General features: G+C 41.5%; 1 protein-coding gene across 4 annotated transcripts in view; it reads left to right on the top strand.

Annotated features, from left to right (window-relative positions):
* Positions 1-15,563, top strand: part of LOC137378109 (beta-1,4-galactosyltransferase 5-like) — a 103,394-nt gene that overhangs the window by 55,236 nt on the left and 32,595 nt on the right. For 3 of the 4 annotated variants that reach the window (XM_068048207.1, XM_068048205.1, XM_068048208.1), the window contains exons 2-3: positions 3,844-3,978; positions 11,641-11,751. In XM_068048207.1, the coding sequence (XP_067904308.1) occupies positions 3,844-3,978; positions 11,641-11,751 (246 nt within the window). The remainder of the gene's footprint in view (positions 1-3,843; positions 3,979-11,640; positions 11,752-15,563) is intronic. The other variant, XM_068048206.1, reaches the window with a different exon arrangement.

Raw genomic sequence — 15,563 nt, forward strand, 5'->3', positions numbered from 1 at the left:
ATGTTTTGTAGCATATTGGTGTGACTGGCAAATGCCGCAAGTTAATATGTAAATAGGACTTTGATCACTAGGCCCAGAGCTTTCCACTTCTGCACTGCCATCTCTCAATATTCCTGTCCATTAAAATGTATTAGTCAGAAATTGTGGGCTGGTGAACACACAAATGGGAAAAATCCAGTCAGTATTTGTATCTGCTGATTAACTGTGGTAAATATTTCCTGTTAAGCATGTGTTTGAATAATATGAGGATACTTAGATAAAAGTACTTAATAGCAGTCACTGTATTTGAAGGGTTAGGTTGGAACGCATTCTGCTTTAGCCCTCCAATGGCTGAGAGTTTATCCAACCTCTAGCTGAGCTGGACAGACAAGGTAAAAACAGAGCTTAATTCCTGAATTGTGCTCCATTTGATGACCACAGCCTGGGCAGCAGTTATGGGTGGTACAACTAATCTCTCTGCTCAGGGTTACAGAAGGGGGAAGGTTGCTGAGGAAATCTAGGATAATATAATGGCCTGGATTTTGCATTGGGGGGAGGGGGTGAGGTTGATGGCGAGCTGTTAACGTTCGCTGTGAACCCCTCTGAAACTGACCACAACTCCCAGGATGTATCGCTTGTGCAGATTAGCACGGAAATCTTGTAGCTGCGGTCTGTCACTCAGTGTTCTGCCAAAGGCTGTGCTGTATGTAGCTCCCCTCCCCCCCCCCCCCCACCATCACTGAGCCAGCAATCATTAAAATCAGTGTGAATTTCCCCTTTCTCAGTCTCTTATTGCTGTTAGAAACCCCATAAAAAGTTACATGTTGTTCAATCAGGTGTAACCAGGTTTGTAATTGTGATGTGAGTAATAACTATTGCTGAACAACACAATTAGCCCTGGAAAAATAATTTTATATTCATGGCATGTTAAATGTCTTCACTATGATTTAGTTTTTTAAACTACATTTAACTTTTTTAACTATATTTCAGCTTCTAACTTCACCCCTACATGTATATCTTAATCTTGAAAATAAATTTACTTACAGCAACTTAGTGATTTTATTTTGAAGCGTTTCCTGGCTGGGTGCCTGTGTATAAAAGAAAAAATCCTTTACTATGACTGGCTGTTTGGATAGCTTGATGACATCACATTTCAGCTCCATACTGGGAATCCCCAATAAAGAACCATCTTGGATTGAAGACCAAAGTATGGAAAGTCCTCATCAGGGAGCTCCTCTTTGCTGACGATGCTGCATTAACATCCCATGCTGAAGAGTGTCTGCAGAGACTCATTGACTGGATTGTGGCTGCCTGCAACAAATTTGGCCTAACCATCAGCCTCAAGAAAACGAACATCATGGGACAGGACATCAGAAATGCTCCATCCATCAATATTGGCGACCACGCTCTGGAAGTGGTTCAAGAGTTCACCTACCTAGGCTCAACTATCACCAGTAACCTGTCTCTCAATGCAGAAATCAACAAGTGCATGGCAAAGGCGTCTGCTGCTATGTCCAGACTGGCCAAGACAGTGTGGGAAAATGGTGCACTGACATGGAACGCAAAAGTCCGAGTGTTTCAAGCCTGTGTCCTCAGTACCTTGCTGTATGGCAGCGAGGCCTGGACAACGTATGTCAGCCAAGAGCGACGTCTCAACTCATTCCATCTTCGCTGTCTCCAGAGAATCCTTGGCATCAGGTGGCAGGACTGTATCTCCAACACAGAAGTCCTCGAGGCGGCCAACATCCCCGGCATATACACCCTACTGAGCCAGCGGCGCTTAAGATGGCTTGGCCATGTGAGCTGCATGGAAGATGGCAGGATCTCCAAGGGTGCATTGTATAGCGAGCTTGTCACTGGTATCAGACCCACCGGCCGTCCATATCTCCGCTTTAAAGGCGTCTGCAAACGCGACATGAAGTCCTGTGACATTGACCACAAGTCGTGCGAGTCCGTTGCCAGTGATCGCCAGAGCTGGCGGACAGCCATAAAGGTGGGGCTAAAGAGTGGCGAGTCGAAGAGACTTAGTTGGCAGGAAAAAAGCCAGAAGTGCAAGGAGAGAGCCAACTGTGTAACAGCCCCAACAACCAATTTTATCTGCAGCGCCTGTGGAAGAGTCTGTCGGTCTCTAGAATTGGCCTTTATAGCCACTCCAGGCGCTGCTCCACAAACCACTGACCACCTCTAGGCGCTTACCCATTGTCTCTCGAGACAAGGAGGCCAAAGAAGAAAGAAGTCAGTTGCAGTACCACTGCATGGCAATACAGTTAAAGTTCCTGCTACAGAACTCACTAGATCTCTGGGTGAGGTTTACTTTGAGGTCAGCAGCGAGTGCCTTTGCTTCACCGCTGACTGCAAACTCCAGGCCATTAGAGAATGTAATACCAATGCTGAAACATAAAGCTGATGCACTGCACTGCATTGCTAACCACAACTCTGCATACAAGAACTCTGGCTTGATTGCTAATTATCTGATCTCTGTCTCCTCCGTTTATCAATACTCTTGCCCCTGGAAACAGTTTCTCCCTATCTATGCTATCAAAATCCTTAACTTTTGAGTGCTTATTAAATCTCCTGTTAACCTTCCCTTCTCTTTTAAGGTGTACAAACCCAGCAGCTTCTCCAGTCTCTCCACATAACGAATTCCTTCCTCCTTGGTGACATTCTGATAAATCTCCTCCTCCGCACCCTCCCCAAGGCCTTGACATCCTTTCTAAAGTTCATTGCCTAGAATTGGATACCATGCTCTAGCTGAGGCCTAACCAGTGATTTGTAAAGGTTTGCTATAACTTCCCTTGATTCTTGTTCCTTTTGTTTAATGCATGAGTTGGGTGTTACGTAACCTTTCTCATAAAGATTATTCATTGGCATGGAGAGGCAGTTCCCTTTTATAGTTTGGCCGTATTACCCCACTTTCAGGATGCCATCAGCTGTAGCCATAAATGCCCATTACAAAAATGATATAAACTCACTTAACAGGGAAGTGTTTGTTTCATGTTGATAACTACTGAGCTGATTGGTAATCTTAAACACACTTTTATTTAAGTGAATGCTTGCTGTTCCAAGATTCCTTCATTTTGAGGCAGTCCATCACACTGTATTGTTTTACAGTTAAACTATTCTCTGAGAATGGAGCTACCCTTTGTCCAAATGACTACATATATAATGAGGCTCATGATGCCATCAGATCTATTCTACAGAAAACTATTGGTAATCTGAAGTTATGCTTCTGTACCATGATATTCCAAGTGGAATTATAAGTTACTGTTAGCAGGATGCCTTGTATTGTGCGGACATTTTACTGTTTCAAGAAGTTCCCTGATGCCTGTCCAGAAGGCGGAAGGGGCACGAGGCCAGCAGGGTGATGAGACATCTGCAGAAACATCTCAAAGGATATAATTTTTTAAATATCTGCTTTGGTGACTGCAAGAACATTGCTTCTTGATGCATGCTCTTTTGAACCCTTTCAATCCTAATTTCTTCTCCTTGATGATTCCTTGATGCATTAAGAATTGGTGCCTTTTTCACCCCCTTTTTCTTTGTGCTTGCCTGTTCCTGGGTGTCTGCTCTTCTGTGGTTGCAGTTAGAACAATTGCAGATTCCTTTCCCTACAGCATTCATTTAGTTTGACTGAGATCAGGAATGTAATGTGTAGGGAGTCTGAAACTCAAACTTGCGCCCTGTTAGTCTACCTCTGTTTATGAATCTATTATATTAGATTGGAGTTTGCATCTTATTTTAATGAGGTACTCCATTTATTTCTAAATTCAACACTTGGCTGATTACGTTAATTGAACTGCAATTAACCGTTATGCAGTTTTGGTGAACTGTATTTAATTGTGTGATTTTTTTTTTCTTATCCAGTAAACACATATCTATTTATGATGCAAGCCCAAGGCATCATGATCAGAGAGAGTATGAAAACGATGGGATCCCAAATGTACGAGCAGGTGGTTCGTGGCACGTACGCCAAGATGAACAGCAGCCTTAATGGTACAGGTATTTATGCAGTAGCCATGGTAACATGAATTAAAGTGGAGAAATATATTCTACAAGTGCACGATAACTGGCTTCTGTTTAGCATCTATAAAAACACCTGAAAAAGAAAATTTGTTTAGCAGAATGTGGTATGTAAAATGTGGATATATTTTAATATTTCCCACCTTAGCAACTAATAGTATTTGTATTTAAAATTCAGTGATTTTTTTTTTGTAATCCATTAATATTTTACATATCTGAAGTGTTTCCATTTGTTTTACTTAGCAATTTTGCCTCAAAGTCTATTAAAGTAGTGATTCAAACTAAATACAGGTACATGAGCACCAAATCCAGGATGACACGTCAGAGTTCTGCAGTGTTGGAGGTGCCATCTTTTGGGTGATATGTTAAACCAAAGTGCTCTATGCCTGTTAAGGCTGATGTAAAAGATTCTGTGGCATTATTTGAAGAAGAGCTGCTGGAAGTCTCCATGTGATGGCCAACCAACACCAGTAAAAAAAAAAGTTTATTTTTTTATTTAGAGATACAGCACTGAAACAGGCCCTTCGGCCCACCAAGTCCGTGCCGACCAACAACCACCCATCTATACTAATCCGACATTCCCTACCATATCCCCACCATTCTCCTACCACCTACCTACACCAGGGGCAATTTACAATGACCCATTTACCTATCAACCTGCAAGTCTTTGGCTGTTGGAGGAAACCGGAGCACCCGGCGGAAACCCATGCGGTCACAGGGAGAACTTGCAAACTCCGCACAGGTAGTACTCAGAACTGAACCCGGGTCGCTGGAGCCGTGAGGCTGCAGTGCTCACCACTGTGCCGCCCTTGCTGGTCAGTCATCTCACTTGGCTGTTAATGACATATTGCTGTGTGCAAATGGCTATTGTTTTTGCCTTGATAAGTAACGACACTTCAAAAGTAATTTATTGGATGTAAGTGCTTTTGGAAGTTTGGAGGATGTGATGAGGTGTAAACAAATACAAGGTCAGTTTAGTTGCTCTGCAGAAGAGTTTATTACAGTCTGCTGAAGCTTGTAGTCAGTACTGAAGGGTGGCAGACCATAATGGCACAAATATTTTGTAAATGAAAGATATGCAACACTTCTTAGCACATTATTTCCCTGAGTGTTCTGGTTTTCATCAGCCATGTAATTTACTGGGAGAAGCCAAAAAAACCCTGGGCTAAAAAGGGGAAAAAAACTTTAAAAATTTCCTCTCAACCCCTCAAGTGATCAAAACTAGTCCAAGGGATCACATGGATCAAGTGTTACCTATAAATATATTTGACTTCCATATGATGTAATCTCTGCCCCTGTCAAGAACTGGTGCTACTGCCTCTTAAAGGCATGCAAATTGTCGGCACTTACCACACCAACAAATGCTGTATTTCTGAGGCTCACGACTCTATGGGGAAAAGAATCATTGCCGAACATCCAATTCATATGCCAATGGTTTCGTTACCTAAACCTAGTAGATTTTCTTTGGGCTGTTTTCCAACTTCATGTGAATGTCCACCTTCACTGGAGAAAATCTGAACCTGGATCAAAAAGTTGGCATGTTTATTCTGGTTGCCATCTGTAAACTCTGATGTGGATACTCTGTGGAACTTCTAATTTAATACAAATTACAAATGAAGTTACAGTCTGGAAAGTCATTAATCGAAGTGCTTATTTTTCACAAATAATTTCATTTTAAAACTGCATCCAATATTTCCATGCTCTAATAAAAAAAACATTTCATTGCTCAGTTTGTAAACCAAATTGGGGCGGGGAGTGTGTGTTGGAATTACTAATGCATGGTCTTTGTTGTAAAATGCAGTAGTGCTCCATATATGTTTCCAGGATTTGACCTCATGGCTGTGTATGAAGTTTGATATTGTATATGAATGCACTGTGCACCCAAATATATAAGTTATAATTCAGACATGGGGATTCGTGAACTTTATTGGCTGGTTCTGTATGACACTAAGCACCACCATTTGGCTATGACAAGGCAAAGCAGCCACTAAGTTATGGATTCAATTTCTCAGTATTGTGTTTCACAATTCCTTTTCTCAACTATACTTTAGTTGAGATTTTGCCCATATGCATCTGACAGGAAACATTACTGAAGAGCTTAAGCAAGATGTCACAATCATAGGCAATCCAAACTCTGTCTTTCCATTGATGATGCTGTATCTATTTCAATCCTCATCCTCGCCACAAACCATTCTGTTGGGGTGGGGGTGGGGGTGAGCAAAAATGCCGTTTTCAAGGACTCCAGGTCAATACAGTGAATTGGTTTGCCCACATATAAAAGACCAGGACCAATCAAGAACATGTCTTTTTACGTTAATCTTTCAGAATTGTTCATGCCTAGAAGTGCTGTCACCAGCTACCTAGGAATGCTTTAGAAATCAGTAGTCCTCCTGATCCCAATTCCTCTCTTCCTCAAAAGGTGGTGGAAGCAGAGTCTTTGAATATGTTTAAGGCAGAGGTAGATAGATTCTTGATAAGCAATGGGATGAAAGGTAAGCAAGGGGGTGAAAGGTTATCGGGGGTAGGCGGTAATGTGGAGAAATCAATTCAGCCATGAACTTATTGAATTTCGGAGCAGGCTTGAGAGGCCGAGTGGCCTACTCCTGCTTCTAATTTGTATGTTCGTATTGTATCTTTGAGATGAACTATAAATCCTACCATGTTCTCAACTAGAATGGATCAGTTTCCCCATAGGCACAAATTAATTCCATTTTATCATGTTGTGATTTGTGAACTGACTGGATCCTCTGATCAGATGGCTTTATTTCATATAACTAAGGGATTTCCTGAGGCCTGATGAACTGCCATTCCATTGGGATGATCTTAATTTAATTAACTAACAAACCTATTTGGGGAACAAATGAATTGTATTAATATATCTGCAGGTGGGAATCTTGTCTAGTTTCACACCTGCCAATTGTAATTGAATTAATTTGATTTATATATAAAAACTATTAAATTCTAAAGCTGTGCCTTCTATTAAAATTGAGATATTCAAAGCCACAACATTTGAAAATTCACTGAAATGTTGCATTTAACATCAACACCATTAAATAGCAATAGCTTTGAAAAGAGTTTTGTCCTTTCAAAAACAATTGTTTGAATTGTATGAGGTCTCTGAGAAAAATCCCTATTTGAAGGTAAATGACAATTTGAGAATAAAAATTGACAATTTACTGTTCAGAAACAAAACATGATCACATTTTTAAAAACGGAAATTCTTATCGTTGAAGACAATCTTATGAAGGGTAATTGTTTACAGTCTTGAATGCTTTTATGCTTGAATTTTTGTGGCTCATAACTAATATTTGATTTGGTTTGCAAACTAATTGATGTAGTGATATCCACCTTTTTTTGAGAATTTGGTAGTGTAGTGCGTTACATTCATTAAGCAGATTTCCACAAATGGAGTACTTGTTAATCCCTTGAATAAACAGCTGCAAAGATATAAGGTACTGCTACTGGATCATAAAGTAAAGGCACAATGAGAAAGTCAACAGCAGATTTAATCTCCTGATTAGTTAAGATTGTAAATTTTCTTCTGGAGTTGAAATCTTATCCTAATTCTTTCCGTCTGTTTACCATTCCTCCACTCCCTGAAATTGGTGTAAAAATCTAGGAGGCAAGATCTTGAAGGTAGCCTTGTGATGTGTACTTCCATCTAACATTGTACATTTTGGGGATATAGCTAATATTTTTCCAAGGTCCACCTACAGATGCAGCTATGCTACTCTGCACAATATTCTTAAAGAAGCCTAGCAGAAGGAATGTGACATGAGATATCAGGAAAGGAACTATGTTCCTCTGTTAACACTTCTGGTTGAAAGTCTCTGATAGAGCTATGTATTTGTTCCACTATGAAGGAGTTGTTCTTTATGGTAACCTGTTCAGAGAGTTCTCGCAAAGCATATACAAAAGCAACATAAAGGCTAAAGATCAGTGCAACCAAATCTCTTATGGCATTGGTCACATTCTGTCCCATCTCCAAGATGAAGTTGATGGATTCTGTCTCTGCTGAAACCTCTCATAGATTGAAATTTAACACTATGACTTCTGTACCATTTTAAGTATGCAAAACTGAGCCTTGGTTAACTAGAAATTTAATGTAAGAAGTAGGAGTAATGAACACAAATGCTCTTTGTATGTGGGAAGAGGTTTAAATTGCTTACAATATAACAACAAGCCTGTGATGCCACAATGGAGTAAATACAGCAGCTCAGATGAGCATGCCAACAGAAATCTATTACAGCCTTGCTAATCCTGCAGTCTGCATTTGATGTTCTATTGTGGTGCTGTGTCTGCTCACCTTTTTAGGGACTGGGTAATTGCTGGGTTTCAACCTACATACATCCTTGGTTCAGTCAGGTCTTATTCTGCTCCGTTCTGATGAAGGGTCACTGACCTGAAAATCTGCTACTCTCTCCACAGATGCTGCAAGACCTGCTGAATATTTCCAGCATTTCTTGTTGTTCTTCTGCGCAGAGTCTGTTTTTGTTTTACACACAGTCCAATACCTCCATAGATCAGGAAAAATAAATCTGTGTTGACCTGAATGAATTGTAGAATTGTTTGAAGACATAATGGGTATGAAAATTGAAGCAGAGGCACTCTCATTATTCTTTGCATCGCCTCTTTTTAGCTGACCTTGTTTGATCGGAGGATGTCTCTTTACAACATTTCATGTTAGCTAGGTTTCCCTCGTAGGTTAAAAGCAAAATACTGCAAATGCTGGAAATACTCAGCAGGACTCGCAGCATCTGTGGAGAGAGAAGCAGAGCGAACATTTCAGATCTGATGAAAGGTCACAGGTAGGAACAGAAAGTTACAAAGGGATATAGACAGATTAGTAAGAGAGGAAGTTATTGAAGTTGAATATCGAAGTGTGTGGCCATCCACTTTGGACCAAAGAAAGATGCATTTTCTAAATGGTGAGAAACTAGAAACTGTGGAAGAGCAAAGAAATTTACATGTCGAAGTACACAAATCTCAAAGCTATCTGACAAGTGCAAAAAGATGCTGCCAGACCTGCTGAGTATTTCCAGCACTTTGTTTTTATTCCCTTGTAGGGTTTTGTGTTTGGAATGCATTGTGCCTCCCAGAGATTATATTCCATTGTGATTTTTCACTTAGGCATTTGAGACCTTTTTTGGGTTGTTAATGTATGGACCTGACTTTTCCAAACTGGAGCAGGTCCCTTTTTGTGGTTCATCGAATTCCTTCCCAAGGGGCAACCTGATCAACTGCAGATAGTGGGTCATCAGATGATTCTGCTGCTTGATTTGAGTAGGCTACAAGCTGAATAAATGCAGGGCGTTTTGTTCCAAGGGTTCTGATTTCCAGGAGGTGAATCTATTGAAAGGCTGAACCAATATTTTAGTAAGCTTTCATGATAACTGTTCATGTTCTTGCATTTAAGAGATCTATTTTCTTTCTGACTAGCAAATGTGCCCAACAAAAATGGATTGGAATGGGACTAGGCCATTCAGCCCCTTGAGTTTGTACCACCATTTAGTTAGATCATGGCTGACCTGAACTAACTCCATTTCCCTGCCTTTGACACCCTTACCGAACAAAAAAAAACTATTGATCTCTGTCCTAAAAGTTTCAATTGACCAAGCATCCACAGCCTTTTAGGGGAAGAGTTCCAGATTTCTTTTACTCATTGTGTGAAGAAGTGCTTCCTAATTACACTCTTGAATAGCCTGGCTCTAATTATAAGATTGTTCTCCTTGTTCTGAATTCCTCTACCAGAGGAAATAGATTATTTTTATCTACTCTATCAAATCCTTTTTAGCATTTCAAATGCCTCAACTACATTATGTTACCCCACAATTTTCTATACTGCAGGGAAGAAGTCAAGTTGATATAACCCCTGGTATCATTCTGGTGAAGCTCGGCAGCACCTCCTCTAATGCCCATGCATACTTCCTGTGAAGTGATACCCAGAACTGAATGCAATATCCAGATGCAGTCTGACCAAGGCTTTGTATAAATTAAGTACAACCTCCTCCCCTATTCCAGTCCCCTTAAAGGTCAAAGCCAACTTTCCCTTAGCCACCTTGATTTCTTTTTTCACTTACCAAATAGTTTTGAGATGTGTGTACTTAGACAAGTAAATCTCTTTGCTCTTCCACAGTTTCTAGTTTCTCCCCATTTAGAAAATGCATCTTCCTTTGGTCCAAAGTGGATGAACTTCAATAACAGTTTTTCCTCTCCTAATCTATCTATATGCTTCTGTAACTTCCTGTTCCTACTTGTAATATTTTCTGTGCCTCCGAACTTGGTATCACCTGCAAAATTAGATATACAATTCACTATTCCTTCATGCAAGTCATTGTTTAAATATGGTTTAAAAAGTTGAGGCCCCGATACAGATCGATGGGGAAAACTACTTGTTATGTCCTGCCAATCAAAGTGCATACTCTTTGTCTCTCTCTTTGTCACCACCCAACTAACTTCTAACCCAAGATACAAGGTTGTCTCTGATTCTGTGCACTTTCATTTTTACCAGACTTTTTGTGTGAAGCCTTATTAGATAATACCATAGACACACTTGTATGCACCATATTAATAACCTCTGCAAAAAAAATCAATTCGTCATGTCTTGCCCTTCACAACTGTGCACTGTTTCATTCTAACCAGTTAAGTCACGAATCCCCGAATGACAGAAAATAATGTCCTGACAACTGACATTAGATTGACATCTATAATTGCCTAGCATCTCTCTCGCACTGTTCTTAAGTAATAGAGACATTAGCAATTTTCAAATCCAATGGCACAATTCCCAAATCAAGAGGGCTTTGGAGAGTATACTAATGCATCTGCAATTTCCTCACCACCTACCAATCTGGAGTGGAAACCATCAGATCCTGGGCACTAGATATAGGCAATAATTGTAGTATGTTAACTTGGTAATCAATAAACATCTACTTCGCCTTGCATTTTCCTAACTTAATGTAGAAAGTCCTAGTCCAAGAGTGTTGGAAGGAAAAAGAGAGCTCAACGGATTAGAAAAAAGTTACTGACCCTTTGACAGGATATTGCAGAATTTGAATTCTGTAGTTGGCGACCAGTCTTTGTGCCACCTTGTGAGTTTTATCTCTTCCCCACTCCCCCACACTGCTTACTTCCCCCAAAGAGGACTTGGAACACAGTGGTTTTCAGCATGCATTTGGCTCAGCCTCATCAGTAGAATGTGAATTGGGTGATGATAGTAATATTGCAGGAATAGAATTACCTAAAAATAGACCAATTTCACCATTTACACTCGAATGAGAGTGCCTTTTTGAGGAGCAGATTTATTCCAGACTATCCAAAAAAAAAAGTATTTTTCTCTACTTGTTAGCAAAAGGTCAACATGAACATCAAGCAGGGAAACATTGTTTATACTCGCGCCAAATCTTTGTAAACATAGCAGGTGGAGAAAAATAAACTCTTAATGCATTAGATTTCAAGGATATCAAAAATATCCCTTTCCACTTTCATTAAAACAAGGTATTTTGAATGGCAAGTAACAACATGTTTTAGATTTAATGTAACATTGATGCAATCCTGACTTTTTATACTGAGTATGTCTCTGCTGCAGCTTTTCTTGTGACATACCTGCTGAAAATCTCAAATCTACTGTGCTTTAACTTTTAGATTATCCAGATGATTTAAACCATAGTGAAACTTACCTACAAACCACATTTCTTCCTGAAAATTTTACCTATCAAGCAAACCTCGCCTGTCCTGAAAGACTTCCTTCTATGAGTGAGTATATGCACAAGTCAAGTTAGTGTAAATCCATTGATATATCAAATTACTGTTGGAGCTAACCTAAATAGGAATTATTTAATCCAAAGTTACAGCTGTTTTTCTCTAGTACAAAAGTACAATATCTGAGAATGGATTACAAACCCTTATATAATGGAATATATATGCATTGAAATCTGCAAATTGGTCACTGTATTGGATGTAATTTTAAATATTAACCAAAAAGGTTACATTTGTGTGTCTTGTATTGCTTGTGAAAACAAAATCACAAACTTGCTTCTTCCTTTTTAAGAGCTATTTTGGGCTTCCCTTTGACTGAATAAATTAATGTACCATATCCTATAGTATAAATCTCTACAGAGCAGGAAGCGGTCTAATTTGCTCCAAAAGGTTAGCGCAGCAGTGGTGTGCTGTAGTTGGTCGTGGGTGTTGGTTGGAGAGACAACAAAATTGCACAGGAGACATGCAAAGGTTTCCACTTGTATCTAAATAGTGTGCCTCAAAAGGTCCAAATGTGGCTGTATTTGTACTGGTAAGTAAGTTATATGGTGGTTGCTGCAGCTGTTAGAATGCAATCAAAAAGTCTTAGGCAGTCATTGAACTACCTACTTGGTCTTTCCAGATGCAGAGCAGCAGAATATTAGTTCCATGTTATGATTTTGTACAAAATATATGTCACTATTGGCATAAATGTGGTATAAAAGGTTTACAATGAAAAAGGTATAGATACCATCAACCCAAGCAATCATAGTAAGGGTTTGACTATAATTGGTTTTGATAAATTTATGTTCGCACAAAATGAGACAATTAGTTCATTTGATTTGCATGATTACCAAGTGTTTTTTTTCTTGTGCTATGGATGACACTGCCGAAGCAACATTTTATCTGCTATCCCTACATGCCCAAAGAAGGTGGGAAGCCATCTTTAACGGCTGCAATCCTTGCATTCATGGTAATCCCACATTGGTATCATACTTGAGGATTTTTACTCTGCAACAATGATGCTAATGGTGGTCTATGTCCAAATCTGGATGGTGAGAAATTTGGTGTTCCTGTGATCTTTCTGCTGTTGTCCCTTATTACTTGGAGAGGCTACAGGACTGAGAGGTGCTGTTGATGTGTTGGTGCAATGTATCTTGTAGATAATAGTACTGCAGCACAGCCTGCTATATATTAATGATTTGGACTTAAATGTGGGAGGCATGATTGGGAAATTTTCTGATGACACAAAAATTGGCTGTGTGGTAGATTCTTTCTTTTGGGCCTCCTTATCTCGAGAGACAATGGATACGCGCCTGGAGGTGGTCAGTGGTTTGTGAAGCAGCGCCTGGAGTGGCTATAAAGGCCAATTCTGGAGTGACAGGCTCTTCCACAGGTGCTGCAGAGAAATTTGTTTGTTGGGGCTGTTGCACAGTTGGCTCTCCCCTTGCGCCTCTGTCTTTTTTCCTGCCAACTACTAAGTCTCTTCGACTCGCCACAATTTAGCCCTGTCTTTATGGCTGCCTGCCAGCTCTGGCGAATGCTGGCAACTGACTCCCACGACTTGTGATCAATGTCACACGATTTCATGTCGCGTTTGCAGACGTCTTTATAACGGAGACATGGACGGCCGGTGGGTCTGATACCAGTGGCGAGCTCGCTGTACAATGTGTCTTTGGGGATCCTGCCATCTTCCATGCGGCTCACATGGCCAAGCCATCTCAAGCGCCGCTGACTCAGTAGTGTGTATAAGCTGGGGGTGTTGGCCGCTTCAAGGACTTCTGTGTTGGAGATATAGTCCTGCCACCTGATGCCAAGTATTCTCCGAAGGCAGCGAAGATGGAATGAATTGAGACGTCGCTCTTGGCTGGCATACGTTGTCCAGGCCTCGCTGCCGTAGAGCAAGGTACTGAGGACACAGGCCTGATACACTCGGACTTTTGTGTTCCGTGTCAGTGCGCCATTTTCCCACACTCTCTTGGCCAGTCTGGACATAGCAGTGGAAGCCTTACCCATGCGCTTGTTGATTTCTGCATCTAGAGACAGGTTACTGGTGATAGTTGAGCCTAGGTAGGTGAACTCTTGAACCACTTCCAGAGCGTGGTCGCCAATATTGATGGATGGAGCATTTCTGACATCCTGCCCCATGATGTTCGTTTTCTTGAGGCTGATGGTTAGGCCAAATTCATTGCAGGCAGACGCAAACCTGTCGATGAGACTCTGCAGGCATTCTTCAGTGTGAGATGTTAAAGCAGCATCGTCAGCAAAGAGGAGTTCTCTGATGAGGACTTTCCGTACTTTGGACTTCGCTCTTAGACGGGCAAGGTTGAACAACCTGCCCCCTGATCTTGTGTGGAGGAAAATTCCTTCTTCAGAGGATTTGAACGCATGTGAAAGCAGCAGGGAGAAGAAAATCCCAAAAAGTGTGGGTGCGAGAACACAGCCCTGTTTCACACCACTCAGGATAGGAAAGGGCTCTGATGAGGAGCCACCATGTTGAATTGTGCCTTTCATATTGTCATGGAATGAGGTGATGATACTTAGTAGCTTTGGTGGACATCCGATCTTTTCTAGTAGTCTGAAGAGACCACGTCTGCTGACGAGGTCAAAGGCTTTGGTGAGATCAATGAAAGCAATGTAGAGGGGCATCTGTTGTTCACGGCATTTCTCCTGTATCTGACGAAGGGAGAACAGCATGTCAATAGTCGATCTCTCTGCACGAAAGCCACACTGTGCCTCAGGGTAGACGCGCTCGGCCAGCTTCTGGAGCCTGTTGAGAGCGACTCGAGCAAAGACTTTCCCCACTATGCTGAGCAGGGAGATTCCACGGTAGTTGTTGCAGTCACCGCGGTCACCTTTATTTTTATAGAGGGTGATGATGTTGGCATCGCGCATGTCCTGGGGTACTGCTCCCTCGTCCCAGCACAGGCATAGCAGTTCGTGTAGTGCTGAGAGTATAGCAGGCTTGGCACTCTTGATTATTTCAGGGGTAATGCTGTCCTTCCCAGGGGCTTTTCCGCTGGCTAGGGAATCAATGGCATCACTGAGTTCCGATTTGGTTGGCTGTATGTCCAGCTCATCCATGACTGGTAGAGGCTGGGCTGCATTGAGGGCAGTCTCAGTGACAGCATTCTCCCTGGAGTACAGTTCTAGGTAGTGCTCAACCCAGCGGTCCATCTGTTTGCGTTGGTCAGTGATTATGTCCCCCGATTTAGATTTGAGGGGGGTGATCTTCTTGATGGTTGGCCCAAGAGCTCTCTTCATGCCATCATACATTCCTCTGATGTTTCCGGTGTCTGAGGCCAGCTGAATATGACTGCATAGGTGTTGCCAGTAGTCGTTTGCGCAACGCCTAGCTGTTCTTTGTGCAGTACTTCTGGCTGCTTTAAGTGCTGCGGATGTTAAATTGCTGGGGGCTTTCTTGTAGTTCAAAAGTGCAATGCGCTTAGCGGCTATGACAGGTTCCAGCTCTTCATTATGAGATTGAAACCAGTCTGCATTTCTCTTCGCACTTTTGCCGTAGGTGGTCAAAGCTGACTCATAGATGGCGTCTCTGATGTGGGCCCACTTGGTCTCAGCATCCCCTGTGGGAGTGTTTTGAAGGGCTGTTACAAGTGAATTTAGAAATTTTTGTTACAGCTGTGGGTGAGAAATTCTGCTCGTGTTGATGCGCGGGTGGCCCTTCTGCTTGGAATGATGCAACTTCTTTGGTCTGAGTCTAACCTTGCTGCACACCAGGGAGTGGTCGGTGTCGCAGTCCGCACTGTGGAAGCTGCGTGTGATTTGAACACTGTTTAAGGCGGCTCGCCTTGTGACAATGAGGTCTAGCT

This window comes from Heterodontus francisci, chromosome 16 (genome assembly GCF_036365525.1).
Source record: "Heterodontus francisci isolate sHetFra1 chromosome 16, sHetFra1.hap1, whole genome shotgun sequence".
Lineage (NCBI taxonomy): Eukaryota > Metazoa > Chordata > Chondrichthyes > Heterodontiformes > Heterodontidae > Heterodontus > Heterodontus francisci.